Here is a 27942-nt window from a genome sequence, read left to right on the forward strand (position 1 = left end):
GGCAGCATAATACCCCAAAGACAAGACTTCTTGTACAACAGTTGCTTTCAAAGTAGGCAACAAACTGAATATTATTTTCTTATTTATGTAAACAGGATACTGGGTTTATGATAAAAACCATAATTGACACACAAGTGCCTAGCAATAGGAAAGAATCTGGAACCGCCGTTCTTAAAAAGAAACTACTTTCTTGCTGATTACATTTAATGATTAGAACCCCCTGAAAGAAAAGTACATTTTGGAAATCTGCAGAAGGTTGGAAGTATCCAACCATGATCAGTCATATTCCAATACTCACGCTAAAAAAAGTAAATTTTATAAATATCTACAGTATTTAATAAAGAAGTCCAAACCAAGACAACACTCGTCTACATATTTAAGTTCATCACTTAAAATAAAGAAAAAGTGAATAAGTACTGTACAAGTATTTAATTTGCTCTCATCCAGAAAACAGAATTAAGTTCTTCTCTTTTAAAGTGTTTGCAATTCTGTCAGTGACATGAAATTTAGTTATCCTTTGAAGACAAAAGACTATCAAACCCTTTCTGTCTGTTGGGAAAGGAGATACTGTAACACGATGGTTTAAAGAAACAACATGTTAGATCAAGGCAAGTAAGAGTTAACATTTAAATGGTTAAATAAGAAGATAGGTGACTTGTACCCCATCAGTATAAATCGGTGCTTCTTTTAGAGTCTGGATTAGTACATGTTTTTAAAAAACAAACTGGTATCAGGAAGTTATTCTCATAAGATTTCCTGTAAATTCTTTGGCGCCATATGCTCTTAGGAAGTAAAGTATAAAGGAAAGTGAATGGTTACAAGTAACTTAATAAATGGTACACAGATAAATATCATACAGAGATTAAAAAGCAAACATAGTGAAGTGCAGTTACTTGCATGAATAAAGTTAGTCACAACATCCCATTTTTACCTCACCATAGAAGACTGTAGACTAATACTTCAGATTTTCTTAGATTTACAAATATTCTAGTACATCCTAGTGGCACTTCTTGGCCCACTAAAGAAAAGTACAAACTAAACATATTAATATACCAGTAATTTCACATGACAATGTTATCACTTTTGATTATTACATATCACCTGCAATCATATTTTAAGAAGAGTGATCACGTTCATAAACTGTTCATACAAAGAACAGCAAGGCTGGCTGTATCCCTATATGGAATTTTAATGATTTTAAGTTCGTGTGTCTCTTGAAGATATTTTGGAAGCAAGTATGAAAGCAGATATTCATGTCAGTTTTCAGAAATTGTTTATGGGTTGCAGTGATTTCAGGAAAATGGTTAATTTTCTTCCTGCAGCATTTCCTCTATTTCTTTGTCCCAGTTATCATCACGTTTTTCTGATTCTGTCACCACTTCATACTCTTGAAGCTCTTGCTGTAATTCCTTCTCCCAATCAGCAGTCTCTTCTACAAGGAAGATAAATGATATATAATACCTAGTTTGGCAGTACAAATGTTGTTCATGTATAACTAGATTAATTTTCATTGAGGCTACCTGTCTTGCATTCCAGAGTTCTGGAAGCTCATGAATTTCATCTTTAGAACAACTGTGGATGAAAAACTAATATACAGAGGGATACCCCAGAATATGTTATTATAAAGTATTGATGTAATAATGGACAAATATTTACTATATTTGATGTTTTCTCCACCTCAGTGTAACCCAAAATGTCTACCCGTAACCAAAGACAAACTGATTTTTCAAACTGTCTATAAACAGTGTGAATTCAATCAAGTCTTCCTCTCTGCTGTCAACCCCTCCCCACCTTTTCTTACAGAAAAAGAAAGAAAAAGAGCTATGCTATATGAAAAATGCAACACACCTTATAGTTAATGATTATCCATTATCAAATGTTACCAGCTTGTGGAATTCATTGGTTTCAAAGATCAAAATCCAATACTATGGGTAACTGAAGGAGGGATGGACAATTTTATTTCCATTAAGATATATAGCTAGGCAAGCTAATATAACAAGGGATAAAAATAATGAACTTTCATACTTCAGGGCAAAAGAGGAGTCAGAAGCCATTCCTGTGTTGCCACCCTTCCCTCAAATTGACAAGGTCAGTTATGAGAAGAAGGCTGGGGTAGAGGCTTGCATTTGAAGTATTAGGTATTGGCCAATGCTGGAGTCTGGATATGATAGGAGGTAATTCCATAGTCTCATCCAGTATTGTGAGTTAGCATTTCTACTAAATACACTATATATTGACAGCTTTATTAAAACCACTCAGCAAGAATTTCAATCAATTCAGGAAAATGCATATGAGTGTAATTTTAAGGTTAAACCTACAAACTATTAAATTTGGGGTTGCAACATCTTGCAAATAACTGATTTCAGACTAATATTCACAGCATCTGAACACTTGGACTACAATTCTACTCTAAAAAGTGATTATGTAAAAAATGGCAGATTACTTTATTGTGGTATATTCAACGTCACATCTACTAAGACTAAACTTATTTTTCTGCTTTTTACTCCTAACTTGACAGAGCCATGCTAAGACAACTGAATTCTTTTTCTTCTTGTTCATCATATTCAAAATTATTTAGTAAGTTCTGATTAGTTAAATTTATGTAACTCCATTTAAGGCACTGGTATCACTGAAACCATAATCTGGATTGTAAAATCTTTACTATTGATGATGATGCACAATAAGGAAAATGCAGCTTGACTTTCAGATCCCACAGAGTTTTCAAGGATTGCAGTTACACAAAAAAAACTTTTACTTACAATCAAGTATGTGAGATGGGAATTAAGAAAAAATGAGAATCCCGTCATTTTCAGTCATTTTTTCATAGCAGAATTTCTTGTAAAGTTGTTCGTTTCTTCAGAACATTTTTGTTTTGTAACTAGTATTCCATGCAAGAGACTGCTTGAATGTCTTAATAGTGATTAGTCCTTTCTGCAGTGAGGCATTCCAGAAATAAATAGTCAAGCAAAACATGGGCTTTTCTACCATTTACTATGGTGCCATGATGATTTTTTGACTTGCCTGTCAAAAAGTTACTTGCTTAGTAAGAGTAGAATTTTACAAGGCTCAGTCAAATTATTCTGTTATTCCAAATCTAGCAAATCCTTACTGCCATCGTTTGAAATTCAGTAAACATCTACAGTTTTTTTTAAATTGCCTAGAATGAATGTAGTCAAATGTATAAAAAGCTATTTACTTTATTAGCTTTAATTTTTGTTTTACCTTCTACTATGGAGGTCTCCTTTTCCTTTTTGTCAAGCACCAATTGTTCCATTTCCTTCCTTAGGTCTTCCTGATTCAGGTTACATGCATCAAAAGCATCACTAACAAATTCTGATACACCTGGACTAGTGGAAATCTCTTCCTCGTCCTTGAATAAAATAAATTTTGATCATTCAAAGAGGAAAACACACTTGAAAATCATTACTCCATGTGAACTTCTCTTCTATAGCTTAATATAGTCAAATACAAATAAAAAAAAATCTATTTTGTCAATTACATATCTTTCTGAACAGAAAAAAAACCATTTGATATACATTTTGAAGAAGCGACTAATTTCCATGTTATATTTTTAAATTTTTCTAAGAATTGTAATTCAGTTTAGTAATCTCCAAAAACAGTGAAAAGATTAAAGTAATTTAGTAGTAATAAAAATGTTTATATTAATTGTGGAGGCAGTTAAAAAAATCAAAGACTGTCCATAAGAGGATGAGAGTTACAGTAGGATTGATCTCTGGAAACCTCTCCCCTGGGTTTTAGTTAACAGAATAGAATTCATTGGTCTCATTTCTCTAATGTTCTGTACTGCAATAAAGAAAAAGCTGTTGCTGGACTGCAGAATTAGATGTTAAACACTGCACTTTTTGGATATTTGTAAAGTAAGTTCTACAGTATTAAGATACATGACAATATTGGCAAAACCACCAATCTATATTTAAAATAAGTGTTACTAATGGTGTATTAAATGTTATTACTGCTTAGTAAATTTATGGCTCCAGCTCTGTCTGAAAGAATTCCCTGGCAACAATATTGCAATCCAAAATTAAGAATAATATCTTTAGCTCTCCAAGTTATGACTTCTGTAGTGGCAAGCAAAATTGTTTTCAGTGTCATAATAAAATGGTGTCATGACGACAATGCCTATACTGTTAAGTCTTAGCATAAGTCTCCAGAAGTATCAATATTGTACAGATAAATATTTTATTATGAAGCAAACCTGCTATCTCTAAATATAACAAAAAACCTCAAACACAGTTTGTGTGATGATGCATTAAATGTAAATTTCATATACTGAACTTCAGATGTAGTATACAACCATTGTTACCTCTTGAGATTTTAGCTGAGATTTGATTGCAACAGGTGGTGTTTTGGGCCTTACTGTTTCTAGGAAGAGAAAAAAACGGAATTTTGATATATTTTATTATTCTTAAATATCCCCAGAACTAATTTAAACTATATAAGTATTAACTATGCAAGAAAATTTTCTATTTCAGGGGATACATTATATTTAAAGGTTAAGTTCAGTTAAGGGTGAAATATTTACAAAATAAGAATGAATTAACTAGAGAATGTTTTTTTCTACATTGATTCTATTTTTACAATGAAATTTAAGATAAAATTCTGTAAGCAGTTATACCCTTATTATTTCAGACTAAGGAAACTGGCTAAATCAAACTGAACCCCCCCCCCCCAATAAATAAGTCAACTAAATAGATCAGTATCTGGGTGAGGCTTCCAGGCTTGTGATCTTCCTCACAAAGTCAATTCGAAGGTAAGATCCAAATACTCCCTTTCTGAGAGGATCTTAGCAGTCTGGAATCTAGGCTACGCCAGAACTCCAGGTCAACCTTGGGATTGGGAGGGGAAGAATGGTTTGGATCATAGCCCTTAATATTTTGCAGTTATTGTCTAACACACCACCACCACAGAGGGAGACACTTGCAGCCCATGAAATGACCTAGTTTCTAAGGGTATGTCCAGACTACCCGCCGGATCGGCGGGTAGCGATCGAGGGATCGGCGGGTAGTGATCGAGCTATCGGGGATCGATATATCGCGTCTCGTCTAGACGTGATATATCGATCCCCGAACGCACTCCCGTCAACTCCGGAACTCCACCAGGGCGAGCGGCGGTAGCGGAGTCGACGGGGGAGCCGCGGCCGTTGATCCCGCGCCGTGAGGATGGGAGGTAAGTCGAAATAAGATACGTCGACTTCAGCTATGCTATTCCCGTAGCTGAAGTTGCGTATCTTACATCGACCCCCCTCCCCAGTGTAGACCAGGCCTAAGGTAGGGGGCCCTCATGCCCAGAGGGCAAAGATACCCAACCGTTGTGCTACACAGGGCTCTATTAATTCAGGTAAACAGCTTCTTTGTTATGGGCAAAATTTATTCTGAGAAAATCCTGGGTTCTGTACAAATAAAATATTAAGTAGTTTTGAGCCATAGCAGGTCCTAAGGAGAGAGAGGATAGATGGGGACAAAATGAGAGGCGATGGAGTGATCTCTATAAAAATGAGAGTTGACGTTGTGGAGAAACTTTTACCTGTGAAATATCAGGAAGGGCTATTTACAAGAAAGTGCTACTAGTTCTTCCAGCCTCCTAGTGTGGAAATAGCCTCAGAAAAGGTCAACTTAATTGAAAATCAAAATGGGAAAAGTGGACTCTGTGAAAACTCAAATTTATATTCCAACAAGGTGTGGTCTAGCAGCAATATTCTTAGCCATACTGAGAAACCTGGTGACTAGGATTGGGATCCAACCAGAAAACCCTCTATGGAATACCTAATGTTCTCCAGAGTGATGCCTGACCACTGAAAGGCCATTGAGCAGCCCCTTTATTTAACCTTAGCTAGAAGAACTCCAGCACATGGGAGACAGAGCAGAAGATGGATCTCTCCACTTTGCTGATAGGTAATGGGGTATTCCCCACTCCCCCTCCCACTTGTGGTGGTGTTTTGTTTGCAGAAGTCTTTTTAGATTTCAGCAAGTTGCAAAGTGCCCTGTCTCCTATAGCCTTGCGAATTAAGGATTCTCTTTCAAATGCAAGCGTAAAAGCCTAGATCTAGAAAGTGGGCAGAACTCCTGCAACAAAGTAATGAGAAGTTGCAGGGCAAATTTAGGAATGAGGGTTCCTTACAGAACATAATTTTACACTGATACAGAAGATCAAGATTTTAAATCAGCAATTACTATTTCTATTGCACACTTTGAGCCTCCAGTCAAGCGTGTTAAGCATGGTACGAACAAAGATGACGACACAGACACTCCACCAAAGAGCTTATGATCTAAGACACTGTGTAAATTTGTTAAATGTCAAAATTATTTCTTTCATTTCAATTTCCAATTAATTAGCCATAATATTAGCAGTGATCCTCATTTGCTGAAGCTAGCTTTATGAAGCAGCAGGATATAGAAACAAAAATTAAATTAGACTTTTAGTAGTAACAAGAAAAGTGGAATCCAATAACCAGAGCACTCTGTGTATGAGCAATACTATGAAAGAGACTATCTGCAAAGTTTACATTTTGCTGAACCGGGGAAACTTTTTAAAAATCCAAACTTTATGCTATGTACAAGTTTAAAAAGTCAGTAGTAGGATTATAGCAGCATCTACAGTGGTAGGCAATATAAAAACACACAAAACAGAAGACTGTCTCTGCTTCCATAGAGTTCATAATATAATTTAAAACGAAATGTAATAGGTGAAGGTAAAGAACAATCAGAAGGAAAAGGAAACAGAGGACAAGGGAAACAGCACTAAGAATGCACATTTATAGAGGCCAGCAAGGTTCATAGCTAGATGTTTGAGACTTCTTAAAAATAAAATAACCTGAAAAAAAAATCAACAAAATATATATGGAAGTGTCTACCAGACTATCTTCCTAGCAGTTGGCAGTTTCTCACAGGCATGATGGTAGGAGGATGGTAGAAGGAAGACTTGAAGAGGGATATAAAGGAATACTGTAGATTCACAGAGTAGTTCAAGGGCATATGCCATACATAAAAGGTGGTGTGGAAGAACTCTCAAAGGTTTTTGTGAGAGAAACAGATAAACAGATAATTGAGGTTAGTCTTCTTGGTGAAATGGAGAAGTGATGTGATAAGACGTAAGAGCAGGTAAGCAGGGGGATGCTTACACATAAAGGGTATTAAAAGATAAAGACAAGAATCACTTGATGTGGCGGTGATGGAGTTAGTGGAGGGACATGTTCAAAGAGATCAACCAGGAAGATGATCTTAGTAACTGCATTTGAATGGACCTAAAGGGAGTCAAGATGGGAGATGAAGAGGCCCTAAGGTCTGGTCATGGCCTGGATGTATAGGGCTAGATGGAGGGGAGAGTCAGTAATACTACCCAGTTTACAAGCATTATTAACTGGGTAAATCATGATGATGTCAGTAATGGAGAAACAAGGAAGTAGGGAGGAATGTGGTACACAGTTCTGGCCATGCTAAATTTAAGTTGCTGACAAGACATCCAGCGTCATGCAGAGATACAGAACTGGATGGAGTGAGACAGGTCTGTATTGGAGAGGTAGATTTATGAGTCATTGGCAAAGATAAGATAGTTGAAACCATTTGAGAAGATGAGATCACACTGAGAGTGAGTGTAGATGGACAAGAGGAGGAAGTCAAGGACAGATCTCTGAGGACCACCATGAAAAGTGCACACTGAAGAAGTGGTCACACATCTGAGAGAACAGAGCTGTGAAAGCTAAAGAGGATGAAGTTTCAAGGAGGAAATCATCATAAATGATTTTAAAAAGCAGGTTAAGGAGGATGAGTATGGTGTACGGATCCTGAGAACTGGCCAAGAGGGGATCAGGGACTTTGGTGAGAGTAGATTCAGCAAAGTGAAAAGAGTGGAAAACAGATTAGAGGGGATTCAAGGTTGGAGATGGAGGCGTTGAACTTCAGGCAATGGTTGTAGCTAGTGTACTCAGCGAATTTAGAGGTGAATGGGAGATGATAAGACTAGTTGGCGAGGAAGGTGGGGTCAAGGGTATCTTTTTTAAAGGATGCTTATCATATATAGAAAAATCAGTACCTATATTAAAAGTTTAGCTATGCAACATTCAAAACAGATTTTTTTCCTCAAAAACAAATTTAACAGAAGAACTAGGTGGAATGTGTAGTAATACCTTAAACTAACTTTTTTTTTTTTTAAACTGAGTACATCTTAATGCTGTATCTATACCTGAATCAACTTCTGCACTCTTTTGATGAAAACAGCCTCTCTTTAATTATACATAGAAAAGAGGGCAATATTTACAGTGAATCAGTAGATCAGATAAACTTAGAGGGTTTGGGGTTTTTTAAGAAGGACCTGTTTTTGAAACAACACTTTTTCAAGAAGCCTCCTATATATGGTACAAGTGAGTTGCAAACTAAAAAACATATAGGTCATCTGATGCATATAAATACTAAGAAGTGTGACAGAGTGGATTGTTCATAGTGAGCTGCTTATTCAAAACAAATACTTTCTGTACCTGTCAGCTGTATATCCTCTTTCCTGCCATTGTTCTCCTCCTTTCCTACCACTTGCTGTTGAGCCGCCAGTGCAGTGAGCTGTGCAGACTGTTTAATTAGGGAAACCCGGTAGAAATAATTTCTCCAAAAGACCTCCTCCTTTACACTAAAGAAAAACATAAATATAGGTTTTTATGACTACATAGCTTTAACAACTACATTTGATTTGTGGAAAGTTTACAGTTAGCCGCAAGCAAGGTAGAAAAAACAGAGGCACAAAGTTAAAGCTACTGTAGTCAAAGCTACAGTCATAGCTTACAGGAGTGAGAGCAGAGTTTTGTTTCCACCTTCTCAAGTGTCTGGAGTAGTCTGAAGTGTAACTTCAGCTTTGAATTCCCTGACATATGGACACACTGTTTAAAAAACCAACCACTACAATGGTCTCCCACTTCTTAAGTTACTGTTACGTATTTACCACTTAACTCCAGTTTAACAGTGTATTTTCTTAGGGAAAAAAAGATTAGCATAATAAACAAGCTGATGTACATTATTATCTTCGAAAGACCATACTACCAACTCCTACTTTTCAGCCAGGCAAAACAAAACCACATGAATCCCACCTCTAGTCTTGGCTTAGCTCCCCTCTCCAAAGTCTCATCTCCTTTGATAAGCTACAACCACTTTGTCTGGGCTTGGCTACTAGTGGGACCAGAGCTCTACTAGCTTTGTGGAGAGCAGCAGATCTAGGATAAAAGGAGGACTATTTGCTCCCTTTGTACAGCACTGCTGCCTCATGGGGTTGCACCAACAGACGTGGTATCTTACATTTTTTTCTTGCTTGTTGAATTTATATTACGAAGTTTAAAACTGTTTTCAAGGTATGCTTTAGTTGCAACTAAAGTAGCTGCAACATGCAATATTTTCTGTGCCCTGTGTGCACCAGCTGTGTAAAGCAGTCCTTAACTAAAGGTCCAATCCTACACACATCACTAAAGTCAATGGAATGTCTCATAAAAAAGCACTTACAAGATTGTGCTCCTATGATACTAAATGCCATAGAGTGAGTTGGATGTAACCAATGTTCCCTCTAATTTTTTCTATCCATGAGCGGAATGAATTTTGTTATGTTCACCAATATCAAGGTAATATGCGCATGTGCGCTACCAATAGAAACAAAAAACCTAGATATAAATCACCCTCACATATTATATAATATAGTTTAACCCAACTGTTTTTTTTATTAATGGTAAGGCAGCAATTTAAACAAGGGCCAAAGTCTGGGCTCCTCACTTGAGCAGAAAGCCCATGGGAGTTTTGCTTAACTAACGATGGCAGAATTTGGCCCTAGAAAAGCTGAATACTTTCAAAAAATCTATAATCAGCAGCATATTTAAACCCTGGATTGTCACCTTCAAGTTCAACAAATATAAAAATTCAGTCTACCCGTGGTCTGGCAACATCAAATGTTCAATCTGTCAGTTTGAAAACAAAATATCTGAAGTATAATTGTACAGTGAAGTATTTGTACACAGTATTCTATTAACGTGAAATCTGCAAACAAAATCCAAATCTTTATGTACAAGCTTCATAGCTGAGACATGCTAGAAAAGCATGCAATCTGAAAATTAGAATCCCTATTAGTCTTCTTTAAAGTGAGTTACACACAGAGAGCATATACACCTCTACCCCGATATAACACGACCCGATATAACATGAATTCGGATATAACACGGTAAAGCAGTGCTCCGGGGGGGCGGGGCTGCGCACTCCGGCGGATCAAAGCAAGTTCAATATAACGCGGTTTCACCTATAACGCAGTAAGATTTTTTGGCTCCCAAGGACAGCATTATATCGGGGTAGAGGTGTATTTGAAAGGAAATTACTCCAGTACTAACAGCAGGTCATACACTGTTAAAGTGTTCTCATATTAAAAAATACATAGTACATTTATATTCAAAAGGAGAAAATTACCTGATTCTAACACAGTGGACTGTGAAACTAGATGGAGCTTACAGAAATGCAGTATTGATTGTTACATTATCTCAGTGGGTTGCTATTTCTACATATTGAACTGATTGTCAACATTTGCCAATTTATTCAACACATCAAAGTTCATGGGAGTTTTTGCAACAGGAACAGGAATTAGCATACAATGAAGGACCCAAATAGATTAATACCAAACCCCTTTATTTAGGAAGTGTTACAACTTACAACTGTTTCACTGAGAAGCTCTAGAGTCCCCCATGTTTTGCAGCAGGAACTTGAAATATGGTAGGGGATGGCCTTTGTGTCAGGGATGTGCCTTTTGCTATTCTTGTGAAAATCCATCCAAATTTGGCCAAGCTACAAGCCTTTGAAAACTGTCAGTTTGCACATGGTAAGTAGAGACTTGTTAGTGCTTCAGAGCTAAAACCTTCAACAAATTCATCTGCATTGACCATGCTCCAGCTGTGTGTAACCAGACTGCAAATGTGCTCTCCCCCACAGAGCAACTCAGTATACTCTAGCCCAGGGATACAAGGGTTCAGCAAGACTTCCCTTTAAATTGTAGCTCTGGCTGCTGCATGCCGTGCACCAGAATGGAGCGCAGGGATACTCTCTCTTGTGTCTCAAGGACACCCCCCCTACAGCTCCTCTGACAGCTTTGAAGAGGAAGGTGCTTGACTTGAACGCAGAGAGGACAAGAGCCAGACAATGTGGGGTGGGGTGGAGTGGAATGGAGATAACATTGGGACTTTTTAGACATGGAGACTGGGAATTGGAGCCAGGGAGGTAAATGGGGTACTGAGATTGGAAGAGGGAGCTGGAGAGACTGGAACTGGCCGGGCAAGGAGATTAGGACTGGGAACCATCACAGTGTAGGAGAACAGGGAGATGGAGGACAGATCTGATGAGGAGCTAGGGTGCCCTGGACAAGCAGCTAAGGGATGTGTGTGTTGGGGGAGTAAGGGGGAGGGAGGGGGCTGAAATAGGATCAGGAGCCTGGGAGCTGGGTGAGAGCTGGGCTGGGCAATAAGACTGGAAACATGGGTGGAGAGACTGGGACTCAGATGCAGAGTATCCAGTGGGAGACTTGCTGGGCAAGACAACCAGGACTGGGATGAAAAGCCTGAGGAGGAGCCTGGAACAAGGAGCTGGGGGTGGAGAAGAGACAGGACTGGAACAAGTTGGAGGGGATGGGACAGAAGGGGTTGAGCTTAGGTGAAACAGACCAAAGGGTCTGTAACCCCTAGAGAACATTCCCTCCTTCATTCCTCCGGGAATGAAATCCAAGATTCTAGAGTCTTGCTATTCTTCTGCACTTAGCAAATATCTGTGAAACCCACTGGCAAAGTGTCTCATCCCCAGGTAGTGCTGGTCCATGTAGAGGCGGACAACCTACTACTGCTTTTGCTAACTCAAGTAGAAGAGGTCTGTGTGGTAGATCTAAAGGTTCCAACCTGCAGATGAACCATTGGGATGTCAATATGGTGCCATTTCTATTTTTTCAGTTTGCTTTTATAAAAACTAGGAAATTACACACAATCTCTTAACCCCATGTTAAAAACATAAAGGTTACTAAATCAAGCCGTCAAAAATTAGGAAATGCCAGAATTAAAGTGCCTGTGAAACCTTAATTTGCCCCCCCTTGTGCATATAAAGTATGATACATTTTTCAATTACATGATCATATACTACTTTCCCGCACAGGAATCCTGCCTCAGTCAGTGGACAGGATGGATGGTGCTGTGTGGATAATCAGATTTGTGTAGTAAAGATGACTGTTGTCTGTAATACCCCTGCCTCATATATACCAGAAGTTGGAAAGTGTGTAGTGAATCAGGCAGGAACTGCAGGAAGCTAAAGGATGTTCTCACACTTAAGGAAGTTGAATGCTGCCTTGAAGAACTGGATTCTATCCCTGCCTCCATCAAAGAGCTGAGCACTCACAGCTGCAACTTAAGTAAATGGGAGCTGTGCTTTGAACATATTCAGTGCTAAGTAATACTAAGTATTCTGAAAAATCAGATCCTAAATGTCTCAAATTGGGAACCTTGAATTAGTGGATACTTTTGATGTTTATCTCTGTGCCTCTGCCCTATTTTACACATGGGGACAAGAGCCACTAACCTCATAGGGGTATTGTGAAAACAAATGAATGAATGTTTGTGAAGCACTCTGATACCATAGTGAAGAGCACCATAGAAAAGTCCATCAGGAAATTAATAATTCTGTCATCAGAGCAGGGTTTGAATAGTGTGCAATAAATAAGGCACAAGACCACACCACTGAGGAGGACAATGAGGAGAAAGCAAAATAATGAATAGCTAGCTGCTCATTAATTGAGCATTGCTCAACCTGTGCACTGAATGATGCAGGGATCCCTGGTGGGGGAAAAGAGATAGCCTTTAATTACATGATCACAAACTATTATAATGTATTTGTACAAGGGGGCTCTTCTCTGCGCTGATTAGGCCTCAGTGGGAGTATTGTGTCCAGTTCTGGGTGCCACATTTCAGGAAAGATGTGGACAAATTGGAGAAAGTCCAGAGAAGAGCAACAAAAATGATTAAAGATCTAGAAAACATGACCTATGAGGGAAGATTGAAAAAATTGGGTTTGTTTAGTCAGGAAAAGAGAAGACTGACATGGGACATAATAACAGTTTTCAAGTACATAAAAAGTTGTTACAAGGAGGAGGGAGAAAAATTGTTCTTCTTGACCATGGAGGATAGGACAAGAAGCAATGGGCTTAAATTTCAGCAAGGGAGGTTTAGGTTGGACATTAGGAAAAACTTCCTGTCAGGATGGTTAACCACTGGAATAAATTGCCTAGGGAGGTAGTAGAATTTCCATCATTAGATATTTTTAAGAGCAGGTTAGACAAACACCTGTCAGGGATGGTCTAGATAATACTTAGTCCTGCCAGGAGTGCAGGGGACTGGACTAGAGGACTTCTCAAGGTCCCGTCTAGTCCTATGATTCTATAAATGTAGGTTACACAGACAACCTTAATTCTGGCATTTCCTAACTTTGGAGTGCTTGACTTTACAACCTTAATAATGTTATTTTAATATACTTTGTGCATGTGTGTAATTATAAACAATTCAAGCTAAACAAGCACAAGAACAATAACAAAAGTGTCCACAATCTGGAATAACAAATCCTTCTATAAAATGAACTTTCGCTTTTGCTATTTTTATTAAGTCTACAGAACAGTGAAAAGTCATATTCAAAGTAGTAAATTGATTAGAAGTCGTTGTAGAGCCTTAATCTGGTGTAACCAGGAAAAATTGGTGCTTAAGTTGAGAGAAATCAGTATTTCACATTCTGCATGGTTCCAAGCAAACAAAGAGTGTAAAACAAAACTGGTTGTTAAAAAACAAAAACAAACAATAAGACAAAACTAAAGACAACACATGGAATGAGAGAGATAATACCAAGAGCTATTCTGAAACAGCAAGGGAATCTTGACCACCTGTATTTTAAAGGGCCTACGCCAAGCTCTCTCACCTCTGTGGAAATAACTCAAAACTTTAAGGAGAGTCAAGAGGCTAAAGCACCTAATAAAATAGGAAAAGAAGAACGACACAAAAGTGAACTTCTAACTATTTGTTTATGACAATCTATAACTCCATGAGTGTTTTTTATTCTCAAACAATTCAAATTTTATACTCAAGTAATAAATAACAGTCTAAGGCAGGGGTCGGCAACCTTTCAGAAGTGGTGTGCCAAGTCTTCATTTATTCACTCTGATTTAAGGTTTCGCGTGCCAGTAATACATTTTCATGTTTTTAGAAGGTCTCTTTTTATAAGTCTATAATATATAACTAAACTGTTGTTGTATGTAAAGTAAATAAGGTTTTTAAAATGTTTAAGAAGCTTCATTTAAAATTAAATTAAAATGCAGAGCCCCCCAGACCGGTGGCCAGGACCCGGGCAGTGTGAGTGCCACTGAAAATCAGCTCACGTGCCGCCTTTGGCACGCGTGCCATAGGTTGCCTACCCCTGGTCTAAGATGATAAAATCCAGAGATGGAAATTTAAAGTGGAGGAGTCTCTCTCTTCAATTTAAGCACCTACTACATTAAAGAAATGGCTACAATTAAAAATACATTGGGAAAAATAGGAATATTGTATTGTATTGACTAGATATTTTCTTTAAAAAGTTTTAATACCAGTATTCCTTATTTATGGACCAACTATGTATAGCTTGTATTTATTAAAAACAACATGTGCAGCAGAGGGAAACAAAAGGAAAAGCTGAGGGAGGTGGAGAGAGAAGATGAATAATTTAGGGAAGTTAAGATTATAAATTAAAAGACAAACTAAGAGTGTGACAGTACACAAATATAATCAGAAATTACATACTGTTTAGGGACGAGATCAAATCTCATCCTATTCAGAAGCTCATCTTCCTGTAGCATTACCATAGCGACGGGGTACATCTGGTCGAAGTCAAAGTTAAACTGAACACCTGCTGGCGGGTCACGCAGAAAGTTTCGCCTGTCCTTTGAAGAAAATACTATAGTTATTAACCGACATCAGAGGAATTATATCACGTTTGACCAGACCATCTCACTCCCTACATATTTCTTTAGCGTCACAGCCATGTAACTTTCTGTTAAAGACAAAAGTGTAAATAGGAGGATACATTTTTCCATCTCTATTTTGGCCCAGAAGTTGCTTCAGGCATGTGACTGGTAACCAGACAAACACCATGCTGTATCTAAATTTTGTATGCATATACACAATGTAGTCTAATTTTTTGATAAGTGATGAAATTACTGAAGGTATATGTTTTAATCAAAACAAAAGACAGCTTTAATAACAAACAAGAAACTTACTGCTGATAAGGCCAAGATTTGTTGTTGAATTGTTTCTTCTTCATTGCTATCTACCCAAGGAGGCACTGCTGCTTCTGTCATTAAAGAGGGAAAAATAATTCAAGTTTTATTATATTTAAATACAAAAATATTTATATTAAGACAGAGCAACACACAATGCCAGAAAGACAGTTGAGCCCCGGGGGTCCCTGTGTCACTGTCACCCACCTGAAAAATTAAATGGAAACAGGACATCTTTGAAACAAATTGTTTCAGAACTGTGCTCACTTCGGTACATTAGTTTCATTTCTGGTTTTTTTACAACTGATCTCAAGGTATAGCAGATGAGTTATGGAAATGAGTCTTTGTTTATTAGAGCTGGTCAAAAAAATTAAAAAAAAAAATTCAGCAAGAATTATTTGGTCATTTTTCAATCAACGTTTTATTACTTCTTCCAAAATGTTCTAGTCCAGGACTACTGCAAATAGGTCAAACTATATAGCACTGTGGTGCATAATTGGCTGAACTGTACAACAGTCCTTTTGATAAAGAATGCTTTCTGTCAGTTTCCCATTAGAGATTTATCCTGAAAAAATATATTGTACAACCTATTCTCTGTTGAAAATAATTGATGCACAATTATATAACAATATACATTGTAAAATACATGTTATAAGATTAATTTGACAAAAAGATTTTAGAACAGATTAAAAAAATTATAGTTTAAATAGAAATGGTTATGGTTAGCATTCATAAATACAAATTGTGCTGATAAACTTTAACAATAGCCCACATTTCTGGTTTTGGAATAATACATAAATGATTCAATTTCCAAATACCCAACCTTCACTTTTTTTTTTTTGCACTAGGGAGATACAAAAAAATTAGATTCACGAAAATAAGAGGGTGTATTTTATAATGCTTAATGCTAATTTACAGATTTACTTTAAAATGTTCAGAGAAGTTCAAAGGGTAGTCCAAAAGTACACCTCTACCCAGATATAACGCTGTCCTCGGGAGTCAAAAAATCTTACCACATTATAGGTGAAACCGTGTTATATCGAACTTGCTTTAATCTGCCTGAGTGTGCAGCCCCGCCCTCCCGGAGCGCTGCTTTACCACGTTATATCCGAATTCATGTTATATTGGGCCGTGTTATATCGGGGTAAAGGTGTAAGTGTAAGTTTGGGGAGGATACATACAGTAAAGATTAAATTTCTAGGTGTGAAAATAAATGCATACTTAACTATGGAGTCACTCTGTGCATTCATAGTATCTAATAATATATATTAACAATGGCAAACAGTATGACAAACTTCAGCATGATCCATTTGAAACCATCAACATATTCAAGGTTAAAAAGAGATCTATGTCAAACTGCAATATACTTTTCTATCCAGCAATATTTAATGACCTAAACAACGTAGGGACAAATTCTGCCTGTCTTACTCACAAAGAGTGAGATCACTGGGTCTGCTTATAATAGGCAGCAGGTTTAAAACAAACATAAGGAAGTAATTCACACAATGCACAATCAACCTGTGGAACTTGTTGCCATGCGACATGGTAAAGGCCAAAAGTATAACTATGTTCAAAAAAGAATTACATAAGTTCATGAAGGACTTAGCCAAGATGGTCAGGGATGCAACCCCATGCTCTGGGTGTCCCTAAATCTCTGACTGCCAGAAACTGTGACTGGAGAACAAGGGAGGGCTCACTCGATAATAACACTGTTCTTTTTATTCCCTCTGAAGCATCTGGTACTGGCCACTATTAGAAAACAGGATACTGGGCTAGATGGACCATTAGTCTAACCTGATATGGCCATTCTTATCTAATGGTACATAGATGCATGACCCAAGAAGGATTTGGATCACAGATAATTTACAAACCTTAGAGAAAGCAATTTTCCCTGGAACTATAAGTAGAGCACCTCCCACAGAGAAACTAATGACATGCTAGAATGGCACCCACACTTTATGTTATTCATTCCATCTAGTAATATGTTACACTGCTAGTAGAGAGCCCAAGTGACAGGCAATCAGAATGCCTGCCTCCTCACAAAATATAACAACCTGAGGTTCAAAATAAGTCACAAGAGATCAGTCCCACTGATTTTCAATTATTATAGTTAAATATGTTTGCTGAATTTAGTAGAAAATGCTGGATTAGCTGTATAGTTAACTTGTTTTAGCTAAGTTTCAACTAGTGATCCCTTATCTCGTCCCAAAAATGCACTTACTGAAATCCTGATATACAACTATTGTGCATTATACAGAATTTCCATGAGTCACCTTTTTTGCCACAAAGATTAGGTTTAATATCTACTGAGACTGAGGTGAACTATGTAGCTTTCATCAAAATTTAGTGAAACGTGTTAGTTATCTTTAGTAAAAGACCTACATTTAATAATAAATATTCAATACCTGACTTTTTTGTGTGCTTTTCTTGAACAAATTTCTCTTGTTCCTTCTGAAAGTCTCCGATAATTGTCTATAAGAAAAGGTAATTTCAAGTAAAGAATGAAAGGAAATGGAATACATTACAGAGTTGTCTAATAACATTCAGAGAGTAAGTAATTTGAAACACATTTCAACTTAACATGACACTTTAGTTATACTTGAGACCTTACTCTTTTGCAAGTTAGCTAAGCAAGAAGAGGTCATACTAATTGTTCAGCCCCTTACCCTTTAACTGCACCCAAAACTCAGTTTTCTCTTTAAGATCTGAAACTCATGTGTATAGTCCTCCAAAGTGATATGCATACTTTACCAACTTTGAAAAATAAATTTCATGAAGGTGTCAACAGTGTACTGTGCACATGCAATATGTTATTTTCTTATCCGCTTAAGTACACACAATGCACAGATTCCCTGAATATCTGCATATTTAAATAAAGGTACCTGCTTTAAAAAGTATTACCCATTCAAACACACCCGTATCATATTTTAAAAGAAGAGAGGGGAAATTAAATGCAGGGAATAAAAATATCAAACACAGTGTTGCAGTTAAGATTTTACAAGTCACCAAATTCAAAACGTACGGTTCCCAAATCAACCCCTAGAATTTGGCAGAGAAACTGTGCTTACCTAATACAGAGTCATACTTCCACTCTCTGTGACATTGAATAATTCCTTGATTACTGAAAATTATTAAATGTCCTGCATTAAATCTGGATAATCAAGAATTTACTGTATTATAAATTAATGTTGAAACTGAAAAAAAAAATTGAGAAGATCATAGTAGAGCTAGAAGCATGATTCATGCTCTGTGAAAAGAACCTTACTATGAAAGACTTAAGGATTTCAATCTATTTAGTTTAGTCAAGAGACGGTTAAGAGGCAACTTGATCAGAGTCTAAGTACCAACACAGAGAGAAGATATCCAACCCTAGCGGGCAGTTTAAGTCTACCAGACAAAGGCATAAAAAGCTCCAATGGCAGGAAGCTGAAGTCAGAAAATTCTGAACCATTAATAAGATGCAAATTTTAACACTAAGGTTCTTAACTGATGGAACATATTACCAAGGGATGAGGTAAATTTTCCATCACTTGGAGTCTTTAAATCATGCCTTTCTAAAAGATATGTTCTTGGTCATTCACCAATATTTGGGCTTGATGCAGATATCAATGGGAGAAATTCTATGAGCTGTTATACAGATGGATCACAGTGGACCCTTCTGGCCTTAAAATCGATTGGTTTATGAATCTATTAACACCAGTAAATACATAGTACTTCATATGCTCAGTGGGCAAAGTTCTGGATGTTGTGGGAACTATAACCCATTTCCTGGTTTTTCTGTGTAAAATTTCAGCCATAACTGGGAATTAGTGTAATTGATTTAATGTATCCTCACAAGAGAATGGCATATTAGGCCTAAGAAACCAGCTTCTGAAGTCATCTGTGGATACACATGAGAGTAGGAAAGTGGCCCCTGTGCACTGTTGGAGTCTGAACTAATGTAGTTCTGGCACACATCTGCAATTGTAAATGCTGCAAAAAAAGGAAAAACATATCAGAAAGATTACTTGATGTCTCTTTATTAATATCCCCAAGGTATATTGGTAGTAACTTTTCTAGTAAAAGGTAGTAACTTTTCTAGAAAATTATCCACAGATGACTTCAGAAGCTGGTTTCTTAGGCCTAATATGAGCCATTCTTATATATCATGCTTTCCAGATGTTACTTCCAAATACAGTACACATTTTTTTCCTTTTTATTTGAAAAAGTTTTATGACTAAGTTCATGAATAGTAAAATATGTCCCAGACAGTTCTCATGACGTACCCAAGGCCAAGCTTAATTGTTGCCTTAGCATGGAGTTCTACAGTCACAGTTAATGTAACTTCCTTCCACATAAGGAACTCAAACTATGGTATCTTCACAAAAGAATGAATCAATATGTCCAGCACCATAGTGACAACATATTTTTCAAAGGACAGACAAACTGTCAGACTACAATTAAAATAAAAACATTATTTCACAAAATACTTATGGAAGTAGTGTTGGAAGTTGTGTAAGAACACAATCAAGCTTACATATACAGTACTGTAAGAAATGCTAGAAAATGATAGTATTCTCATTTACACTATAACAATACATTACACAAATGGAAACGACGGATGCACTGAAATAAACAAGAGATATGAATAGAAGCCTGTACTTCTCATGCCCAAAAGACAAGATATAGCAATAGAAAACATTATAAAATTCTCATCATAGAGGGTAATACATAAAGAAAAACTCTAGTTAAAAATTTCAGAGCCCTCGCACACACAGACCAGAGATAATTTAAAAGAAAATCCTAAATCATACAAATGTCAGAAAACAGACACAGATATTCTTGCCACCTGGGGTTTATGATCACAGTCAAGGCTTGAAAAAAAGATAACAGATTATGGCGTTTATTTTCCTATGCTGTAATCAGTGTCTATTTTCTTTGTTTCCTTGCATTATTTTCTCCACCCTCTTCTATAGTTCCTGTCCCTTTGTTACTTTGTTGCTATGGAGAGTTCACCACATACACCCACCTATATGCAACCATTCACAAAACTCAATCTCACTGTTTTTCCCAGGATTTGAAAAGTTTACCAGATGAATAATATTATAGGTTAGGCTGGTACCATAGCCTATTATTAAGGATGCCCGACACTGTTTTCAGTTGCTTATGTTGCCAAAATGTAGTTGTTCAGACTGTAGTTTCCATGATGGGTATCTATCCCAGATTCAATTTTTTTTGGAAAATTTCAACCAATATGGTCCAGCCATTTCCAACAATGAAGCTAAGGAAAAATACATTGTTGTGCCCTTGTTAAAAAATTCTGACAACCTTTTCTTTTCATCGGGTGACTGTTGTGTCAGGGATGTACCTTTTGCCATCCACGCGAAGAGCTGCTCAAATTTGGCCAATTTATAAACCTCTAAAAAATCTTAGTTTGCACATGCTCAGAAGAGATTCAGATTATAGCATCTTAATTCCCCAAAGATTCCATCTGCACTGAGCTGGACTTTTCCTGAAATTGCAGCTCTGAGTTGCTAAGGACCATGCCAGGTCCAGGCACCTGAACTGAGAGCAAGAAGTCTGTTTTTTGTGTGCTCTCAATGATACCACTGCCCACACACACTGGGCCCAGATAGCGTGGAGGAGGAAGCAGCCAAATTCAAATGCAGAGAGGACAGGAGCCAGACATGCAGAGAAGGCAAAGGGAATAGATTGGGACAAGTAGTCTGAGGAAGCAGAGGGAAGACAGAAACTGAGACTGGGGGCAGTTGAAAGGAAGGATGAGGGGAGACAGCTCTGATGCAAAGTTGGGATGCAAGTGGAGAACTAGAATTGGCTGGACAAAGACAAGGACCTGGAACATAGACTGGATGAGAAGCCTGGGGAGGGAGATGGGAACTGGGAGACAACTAGAGGGCGGGTTAGGGGAGAAAGATTGGATGATGAGCTGGTAGGGGGTGGGAACTGGTTGGGCTAGGATCCTGGAGACAAGGAGCCAGGAGGATGTGGGGGTGAGGCTAGGATTTGTTGGGCAAGAAGACTGGAATGAGAAGCCTGAGGAGTGGAGACTGGGACTGGCTATGTGAGGAGAGTGGGATAGGGATGAAAAGCCAAGGGTGGAGAAAAGACAGGACTGGGACACAGACAGAAGGGAGGTGATGGGACAGTAGGGGTCAGGGTTGGGGGAATGGGCAGAAGAGTCTGTGCCTCCTGAACCTGGAACAGAACCCAAGATTTGAGTCTCACCATTCCCTCTGGAGTCAGCAAATATCTACAAAACCCACTAGAAAAGTGTTCCATCCCATCTCCCTGTAATGCACAGAGGGCAACACTTACTATTGCTATCAGTTACTCTGTTAGCTCAAATGGAAGAGGTCTATGCGGTGGATCTAGAGGTTCCAACCCTGCTGGTGAACCACGTAAATGGCAATATGATGCCACAGGATGGAATGTGTTTTTCAGTTTGCTTTTTTAAAATAAAAATAAACTAGTTATATTAAAAGAATATTAAGGTTGCAAAGTCCAGCACTCAAGAGTTAAGAAATGTCAGAATTAAGGTTGCTTGTGTGCAGTAAACAAGGCCTAGGGCCACACACTGAACAATGAGGAGAAAACAAAAGATTGAGTACCTGCTTATTAAGTGAGAATCGCCCAATAATGTAACAGTTTTTTGTAATATTTATATAAATTAACCAGTCATGTTTATATTGTAATGCTTTGATTGTTTTAATGTTTTTATTATGTATTAACTATCTTACAGTTAAGATTGCTATAGTGATTACATTTTTGTGTGAGAGATTTTCATTAATAGTTTTCCTTGAAATGCCCATTCTGTATAAACACTTCAGTCAGATAAAACAAACTTTGTTTAACTATTTATTCAAGAAATATGTGAAATCAGCCCTAAAAATCTGCAATTTTAAAAACCAGTTTTGGGGGTTTGTTTAAGGCAGACCATTTTGCAGGCCCAGACACTCTATACAGATGCTGACGAATAGCATTTGAAGCAAAGCAGACACTGGAGTACATTACAGATCAGTTTCACATAATGAAGAAAAAATACCTTATCAATGATGGTATCAATTTTCCCTTCTTCTACAGACTTCTTTATATTTTGTGCTGTTTCAGCAACCGATTCAGATATCTTTTTTGTAGCAGCAGTCGCAAAATTGAAGAGATAATCTTTCACAAATGAAAAGAGATTAGAGTTGTAAATATTTTGTTATATCAAATTCTTTAGTTATATTTTCTTTTCTCATTGTACATTTTTAGACACCTAATCTGAAAGTCATGTTTATAACAAAAGTTCTAAAACAGAATTGCTTAAACTGGCTTCTTAGTACTCTAGAAGGCCTCTTTGCAGGTGAACTACCGGGTATATATTTCTATCCTTTTTAAAATTCTTGTTCCTTAGGGATGGAACTGTATGTTTGGCCAAATTTTTTTTTTTTTTTTTTAAATAAACTGATAAGCTATTACACATCTGAAGCTCCTTTTCATTTAATGAGACAGTCATCACGTTCTTTGGGTCTCTAGACACTACCACAATTTAAATAATATTCAGACAAACTAAGAAGAAGCCACTAGCCTTTAAATGTGTGACAAACAACAACTTAATATCGAGGTACCTTGAAATGACGTGGGATTAGTTTCTTTTTCAGATACTATGCTTATAGTACCATGTAAATATCTAGAGACACAGATTTAGTAGGTGTAAAGTTTTCTATAATCTTACTTGTGATTCAGCATATCTGATGCCAATAAATTGGTACAATTTAACACTATGATAATAGTAGGATTTTATGCAGAAGTAATTATAAATCTAAATTAAGTGGTGAATATCAAAAGAGGAATAATTGAGAATGTGATTTAGAATCTAAGGGACATCAGAAGAGAGGAGTGAAACATTTTAATCATTCCAGGAAGGTCAAGCTGAAACTTTAAAAACTGCTGACTTTCAGAAACAACTGGCACTTCAGGTATTGCCACTCTTTCTGCCAAAAAGAATACCTAAGCTTTCTTTCCTTTCTAGAACTTCAGGTCTACAAGACAATCTGAATATCATGACTATTAACTTAATACTTTTTAAAAAAGCTACAACTTTTATCCTCACTATCATATACAAAACAGTGGGCTGTTTTGTTTACCCTGACACAAAAGGTTAAGAAGAACAGGAAGAGTGAGCTGGAATCTGAACCAGATGATATTGACTAACCAAGATGTTTGGCTCCACCACACAAATTGCTAAAAAGTTTTTAGGAATACTGTGAAACAGATCCTTGCCCTTTTTTGCTGGTGAAAACCACCAAAGACTGATGTCTGCTACTAATGGACATCATCAACTCCTTCTGAGAAATGACATTGCTAACTTTCCTGAAATAGTCAATAGTCCATCCAATCTTCAAAAAACCATACTCAATGAAGATGACCTCTCCAAACACTTTCCTATTTCTAACCTCCATTCCTAAGAAAAGCCACCGAGAAAGCAGTGACAACAAAGCTCTAGCACATGTTATCTGTTACCGGGTGCTTTACAATTAGGATTCAAACTGTGTGTGTATAGGAACTAAATGGGACTTTCCTCATGACAATGGATGTAAAAATAAACTCATGTGACAGTTGTTAGTCATGTCATTCATGCATCCCAGGAAGGATGCTTATATACCAGGCTATCAATGCAATATAAGAGCCTAATTAGATAGGACACACACGACTGCTATTTAACATTATGTCATAACTTGTGGAGGGGTTCAGTAATCTATCAAAATGTACTACTGATCCACTTACATAAGTAGACATGCTTGGAGTAGACAGCATAGCATTACAATGACTCCATTTATTCCTCCAACAGAACCCAGAGAGGGCTAATGTGCAAATATATTTTCCCCCCAAAACCTTCACCTGTTGAATGGATCTCTGTTGTTCTGTTTAATATCTACATTAGACAGCTCAGAGAGGTAATGAGACACTAGAGTTCACTAGTAACAATATACTGACAACACGCAGCAGTACATCTCATAAGGACATAAGAATGGCCATACTGGATCAGACCAGTGGTCCATCTAGCCTAGTATCCTGTCTTCCAACAGTGGCCGGTGCCAGATGCTTCACAAGGCGTGAACAGAACGGGGCAATTTATCGAGTGATCCACACCCTGCTATCCAGTCCCAACATCTAGCAGTCTCCTTTGCCACAGACACAACCAACATTAAACAGGTGTCAATGCCTAGTAATAATAAACTAAAATTCATTTTGGCCAAGACAGAAGTAATGCTAGTCAGAATTTATACACCAGAATTAGCTGGCTCACTGTCATCCCCTTTCCATCAAAGACACCTACCCCTCCAACTGTCAAAGTAGTACAAAGCCTCAGGTTTTTGATAATAGCCGAGAAGGCCACACAGAATCAGTGATGAAAAATGTCTTTTATTGCACTTTCAGATTACTGCACAACCTTGCTCCCAATGATCTGGTCACTCAATTATTATATTAACTAAATCTGGGTCTGAAGGTGGCAGCAGTAGAGAGGCTACAGCTCTTTTAGAAAATGTAATAATCAATTTCTGCAATAGGACAGGACATCACAAGAACATCAGCCCATATTTGTCCTTCCACTGGCTACCAATTTTCTTCCATTGAAAATTCAAAGACTTAGTCTTGATATTCAAAGCCATTTATGCTTTAGGACTCAGCTACACCAGAACAACCAATCAAGACAGCTACACTACTCTAGCACAATGCAGTTCACAAAGCCCACAGCAAAACATATGAAATCTAGGAACTTTAACATTCTTGTTAAATGGGGGATGGCTGTAGAAATGGGTTCTAAAGGAGATCAGACTAATTCCAAATTTTCAGAGGACACTGTAAACCCTGCTCTTTGACAATGCTTCCCCACCACAACCAAATTAATGGGGAATAGAGCCTTCTGTGTTTTATCCAGTCAAAGTGGTACAGGAAAGCAAACCTCTCAAATTTTATCTGTTAATAGCCTTACTTATTCAGAGGACATGTCAATAAAATAAAATGTCATAGTTTGGTGTACTACACACTTTTCATGCAAACATTTTATTGCACTTTACAAACTACACTATATTATTTTCTATGCACACATCACTTCTCCCACCAACTGAGGTGAATACAACAGGTGTTTAAAGGAACACTATCAATCTAGCCACACCTCTGTTTGATGAAAACAGCTTACTTATTATTTGTAACAAAGCTCACTATAACTGAAAGATTAGAGAGAATACTTTAAAAAAAATATTTTCAGTTTATTTTTACTTCAGAGAGCAGATTATATAGTCAGTCTCTCATAGCAACAGTGGAAATAACCACATTTAAAAAGTAGGGAAATGTGCCACTGGAACTTTGGGGTAAGGTTCGTATCCAAAACTATTTAAAAAAAAAAAAGTTGTGCCATGATTTCAAATTTGGTGGTGTCCCTTGAACAGTGCACAGTGACATCACAGAATTGTTAACACCACCTCGCTCATATACATTCTATTGTCACTGTTTTTATAACTAAATTATTGACATCAGAAACACTGAAAGTTGGAGTTGAGACTATAGAATGACACCTCATTTTCAGCTTCTAACTTTATTTGCATGGCTGTCTCTTGAAAATCCTGGTTAGGGTGAAAGAGATACAGGAGAGGTCCAAATTTGTTAAATGCAGAATACATGTCAACTGGGTACATATTATAAACCTATGCCACAATTATATCACATAATGTAATTCATACATGATTTGCAAAGCCTAGGCAAGTGAAAGAGATGATTGGAGTCTCTCAAGAGGTAAATCCTGAGGACTGAAGAGCCTTAGGCCCGGTCTTCACTTGGGCGGGTGGGGATGGGGGAGATGTTTTAAATTAAGTCAGCTAACATGACCTGAAACACCACTTAGCAGCTAGCAGAGACAATGTGGCACCTTTAAAATTGTTTGCTGGTGATATTGTAAACCATGCTCCTTCCTTTAAACAATATCAAACAGTGTTTACACTAGATGTTATGGTGTCTTGACTAGGAAAAAATATGTTTTTTCACCGGAGTTAACTCAAACAAGCCACTTCAACTCAACCGAAACCCCACTTAATGCCAATGTAGACACAGTTTAACAGCTTTAGCAGATTTTAGCAGGTCAAGTTATGGGTCCCATTTACGCTATAACTTGACCTGCTAAAATCAAGTTAAAGGTATTAAATTGGACCTACTTGGTGTTGAGTGGTTTTCAACAACTACATTACCTGGATTTTTAAAAAGGTACCTTTTCCTATAGTCTAACTAGAGCCTAAGGGATAACATGATTTTTAAGAAGCACCTTTTTGCCAGGCGTACACCCAGGTATTATACTATTTCAGTCAAGGCAGTAGGGTTTTTTTTAACTGAATTAGGCATACTGGTAAAACCCTCCTTTACTTAGGGCTTGGCTACACTTACGCGGTAGTTCGGCGGCTGGCAATCGAACTTCCAGGTTCGATTTATCGCGTCTTGTCTGGACGCGATAAATCGAACCCAGAAGTGCTCGCCGTTGACTCCGGTAATCCTGCTCGGCGAGAGCAGTACGCGGAGTCCATGGGGGAGCCTGCCTGCCGCGTCTGGACCGCAGTAAGTTCGAACTAAGGTACGTCGACTTCAGCTACGTTATTCACGTAGCTGAAGTTGCATACCTTAGTTCGAATTGGGGGGTTAGTGTAGACCAGGCCTCATACTAGTAAAAAGGTAACTTACTGCTATAGCTTACTCTGCTTTCCTTATGGTAATAAGTTAGCCAAGTATAAGAGACCTTTATATCTGTATTACTGCATCAACACTTAGAGGGGGTTATTGCACTTTAGTTAAAGTGAGTCAATTTTTGTGTGCAGATAAACTCTAAGATACCCCCATCAGCTGACTGTATTTATTAAGATATTTCTATTACCACAACCCCTGCAGGAAGTTCTCCCACCCCCAGAGTGTTATAATATGGTGTAAAGAGCATCTATACTGTTTTCCCCAAGCACCTTTTTAGAGCTTTAACCTGTCCTGTGAAGCTTTGTGTGAGACTCAGGGAAGGTGTCAAGGCAGGAGAGCAAGTCCCATGGTGATGAGCAATAAACTGTGTGCAGGGGTGGGGTGGGGATAGGGGGAGTGAGTGAGTGGGCAGAGGTAGGTGTTCGGGTTGCAGGGCCAGATCGACATGGGGGAAAGGGATCAGCATCTGTGGGGAGGGTAGCTGTCAGGGCTGGTCAGTATGTGCGTGTGGGGGGGAGGAGAACAGGGATAAGGGGGTTGTCAGTGTGCAAGGGTGTCAGTGTGGGGGTGGGTGGGATCTGTAGGGGGACGGGAATGGTGCGTGTGTGGGAGTGCCGGGCCGGGGGGGGGGGGGGGTAAATGGGGACTAGAGGTCTGTTGGCTGGGGGCTGCCGGGCCGTGCGCGGGCAGGACACTCACTGCCGAGTCCTTTGGCCTGGCTGAGGAGTGGATCCGGATCCACCTGCTCCTGGCTCAGTACGGCCGGGTCCCCGCCCGCCGCCTCCTCCCCCTCGGCGCCCCCGGCTTCGCTCCGCTCCCCGGGGCTGTTGATCCCCTCGGGCGGCGGCTTCTGCTCCTCGCCCGCCCGCTCCAGCCCGAACCAGCTGCCCAGACCCCGCAGCATCCCGCAGGAAGCGGCCTCGGCCGCTCGCG

General features: G+C 38.3%; 1 protein-coding gene across 1 annotated transcript; it reads right to left on the reverse strand.

Annotated features, from left to right (window-relative positions):
- Positions 1-320: 320 nt before the first annotated feature.
- Positions 321-27913, reverse strand: SYAP1 (synapse associated protein 1). Its single transcript, XM_065412485.1, has 9 exons — positions 27709-27913; positions 22340-22458; positions 17703-17769; positions 15298-15371; positions 14822-14961; positions 8492-8637; positions 4325-4383; positions 3223-3370; positions 321-1432 (listed from the first exon to the last, which is right to left on the reverse strand). The coding sequence occupies exons 1-9, from the start codon at positions 27911-27913 to the stop codon at positions 1305-1307; spliced, it is 1086 nt and encodes a 361-aa protein (XP_065268557.1). The 3' UTR covers positions 321-1304.
- Between the last annotated feature and the right edge of the window lie 29 nt (positions 27914-27942).

This window comes from Emys orbicularis, chromosome 1, assembly GCF_028017835.1.
Source record: "Emys orbicularis isolate rEmyOrb1 chromosome 1, rEmyOrb1.hap1, whole genome shotgun sequence".
Classification (NCBI taxonomy): Eukaryota; Metazoa; Chordata; order Testudines; family Emydidae; genus Emys; species Emys orbicularis.

Bases quoted from the DNA above. Each gene is read 5' to 3' on its own strand.
- SYAP1 (XM_065412485.1), bottom strand. From the start codon at position 27,913: ATGCTGCGGGGTCTGGGCAGCTGGTTCGGGCTGGAGCGGGCGGGCGAG. The intron at 4,384-8,491 runs GTACAGAAAGTA...TTCTCTTCCTAG, and splicing joins AGAGGATATACAGCTGACAG to AAACAGTAAGGCCCAAAACA. The intron at 3,371-4,324 runs GTAACAATGGTT...ATTTTATTCAAG, and splicing joins CTCAGCTAAAATCTCAAGAG to GACGAGGAAGAGATTTCCAC.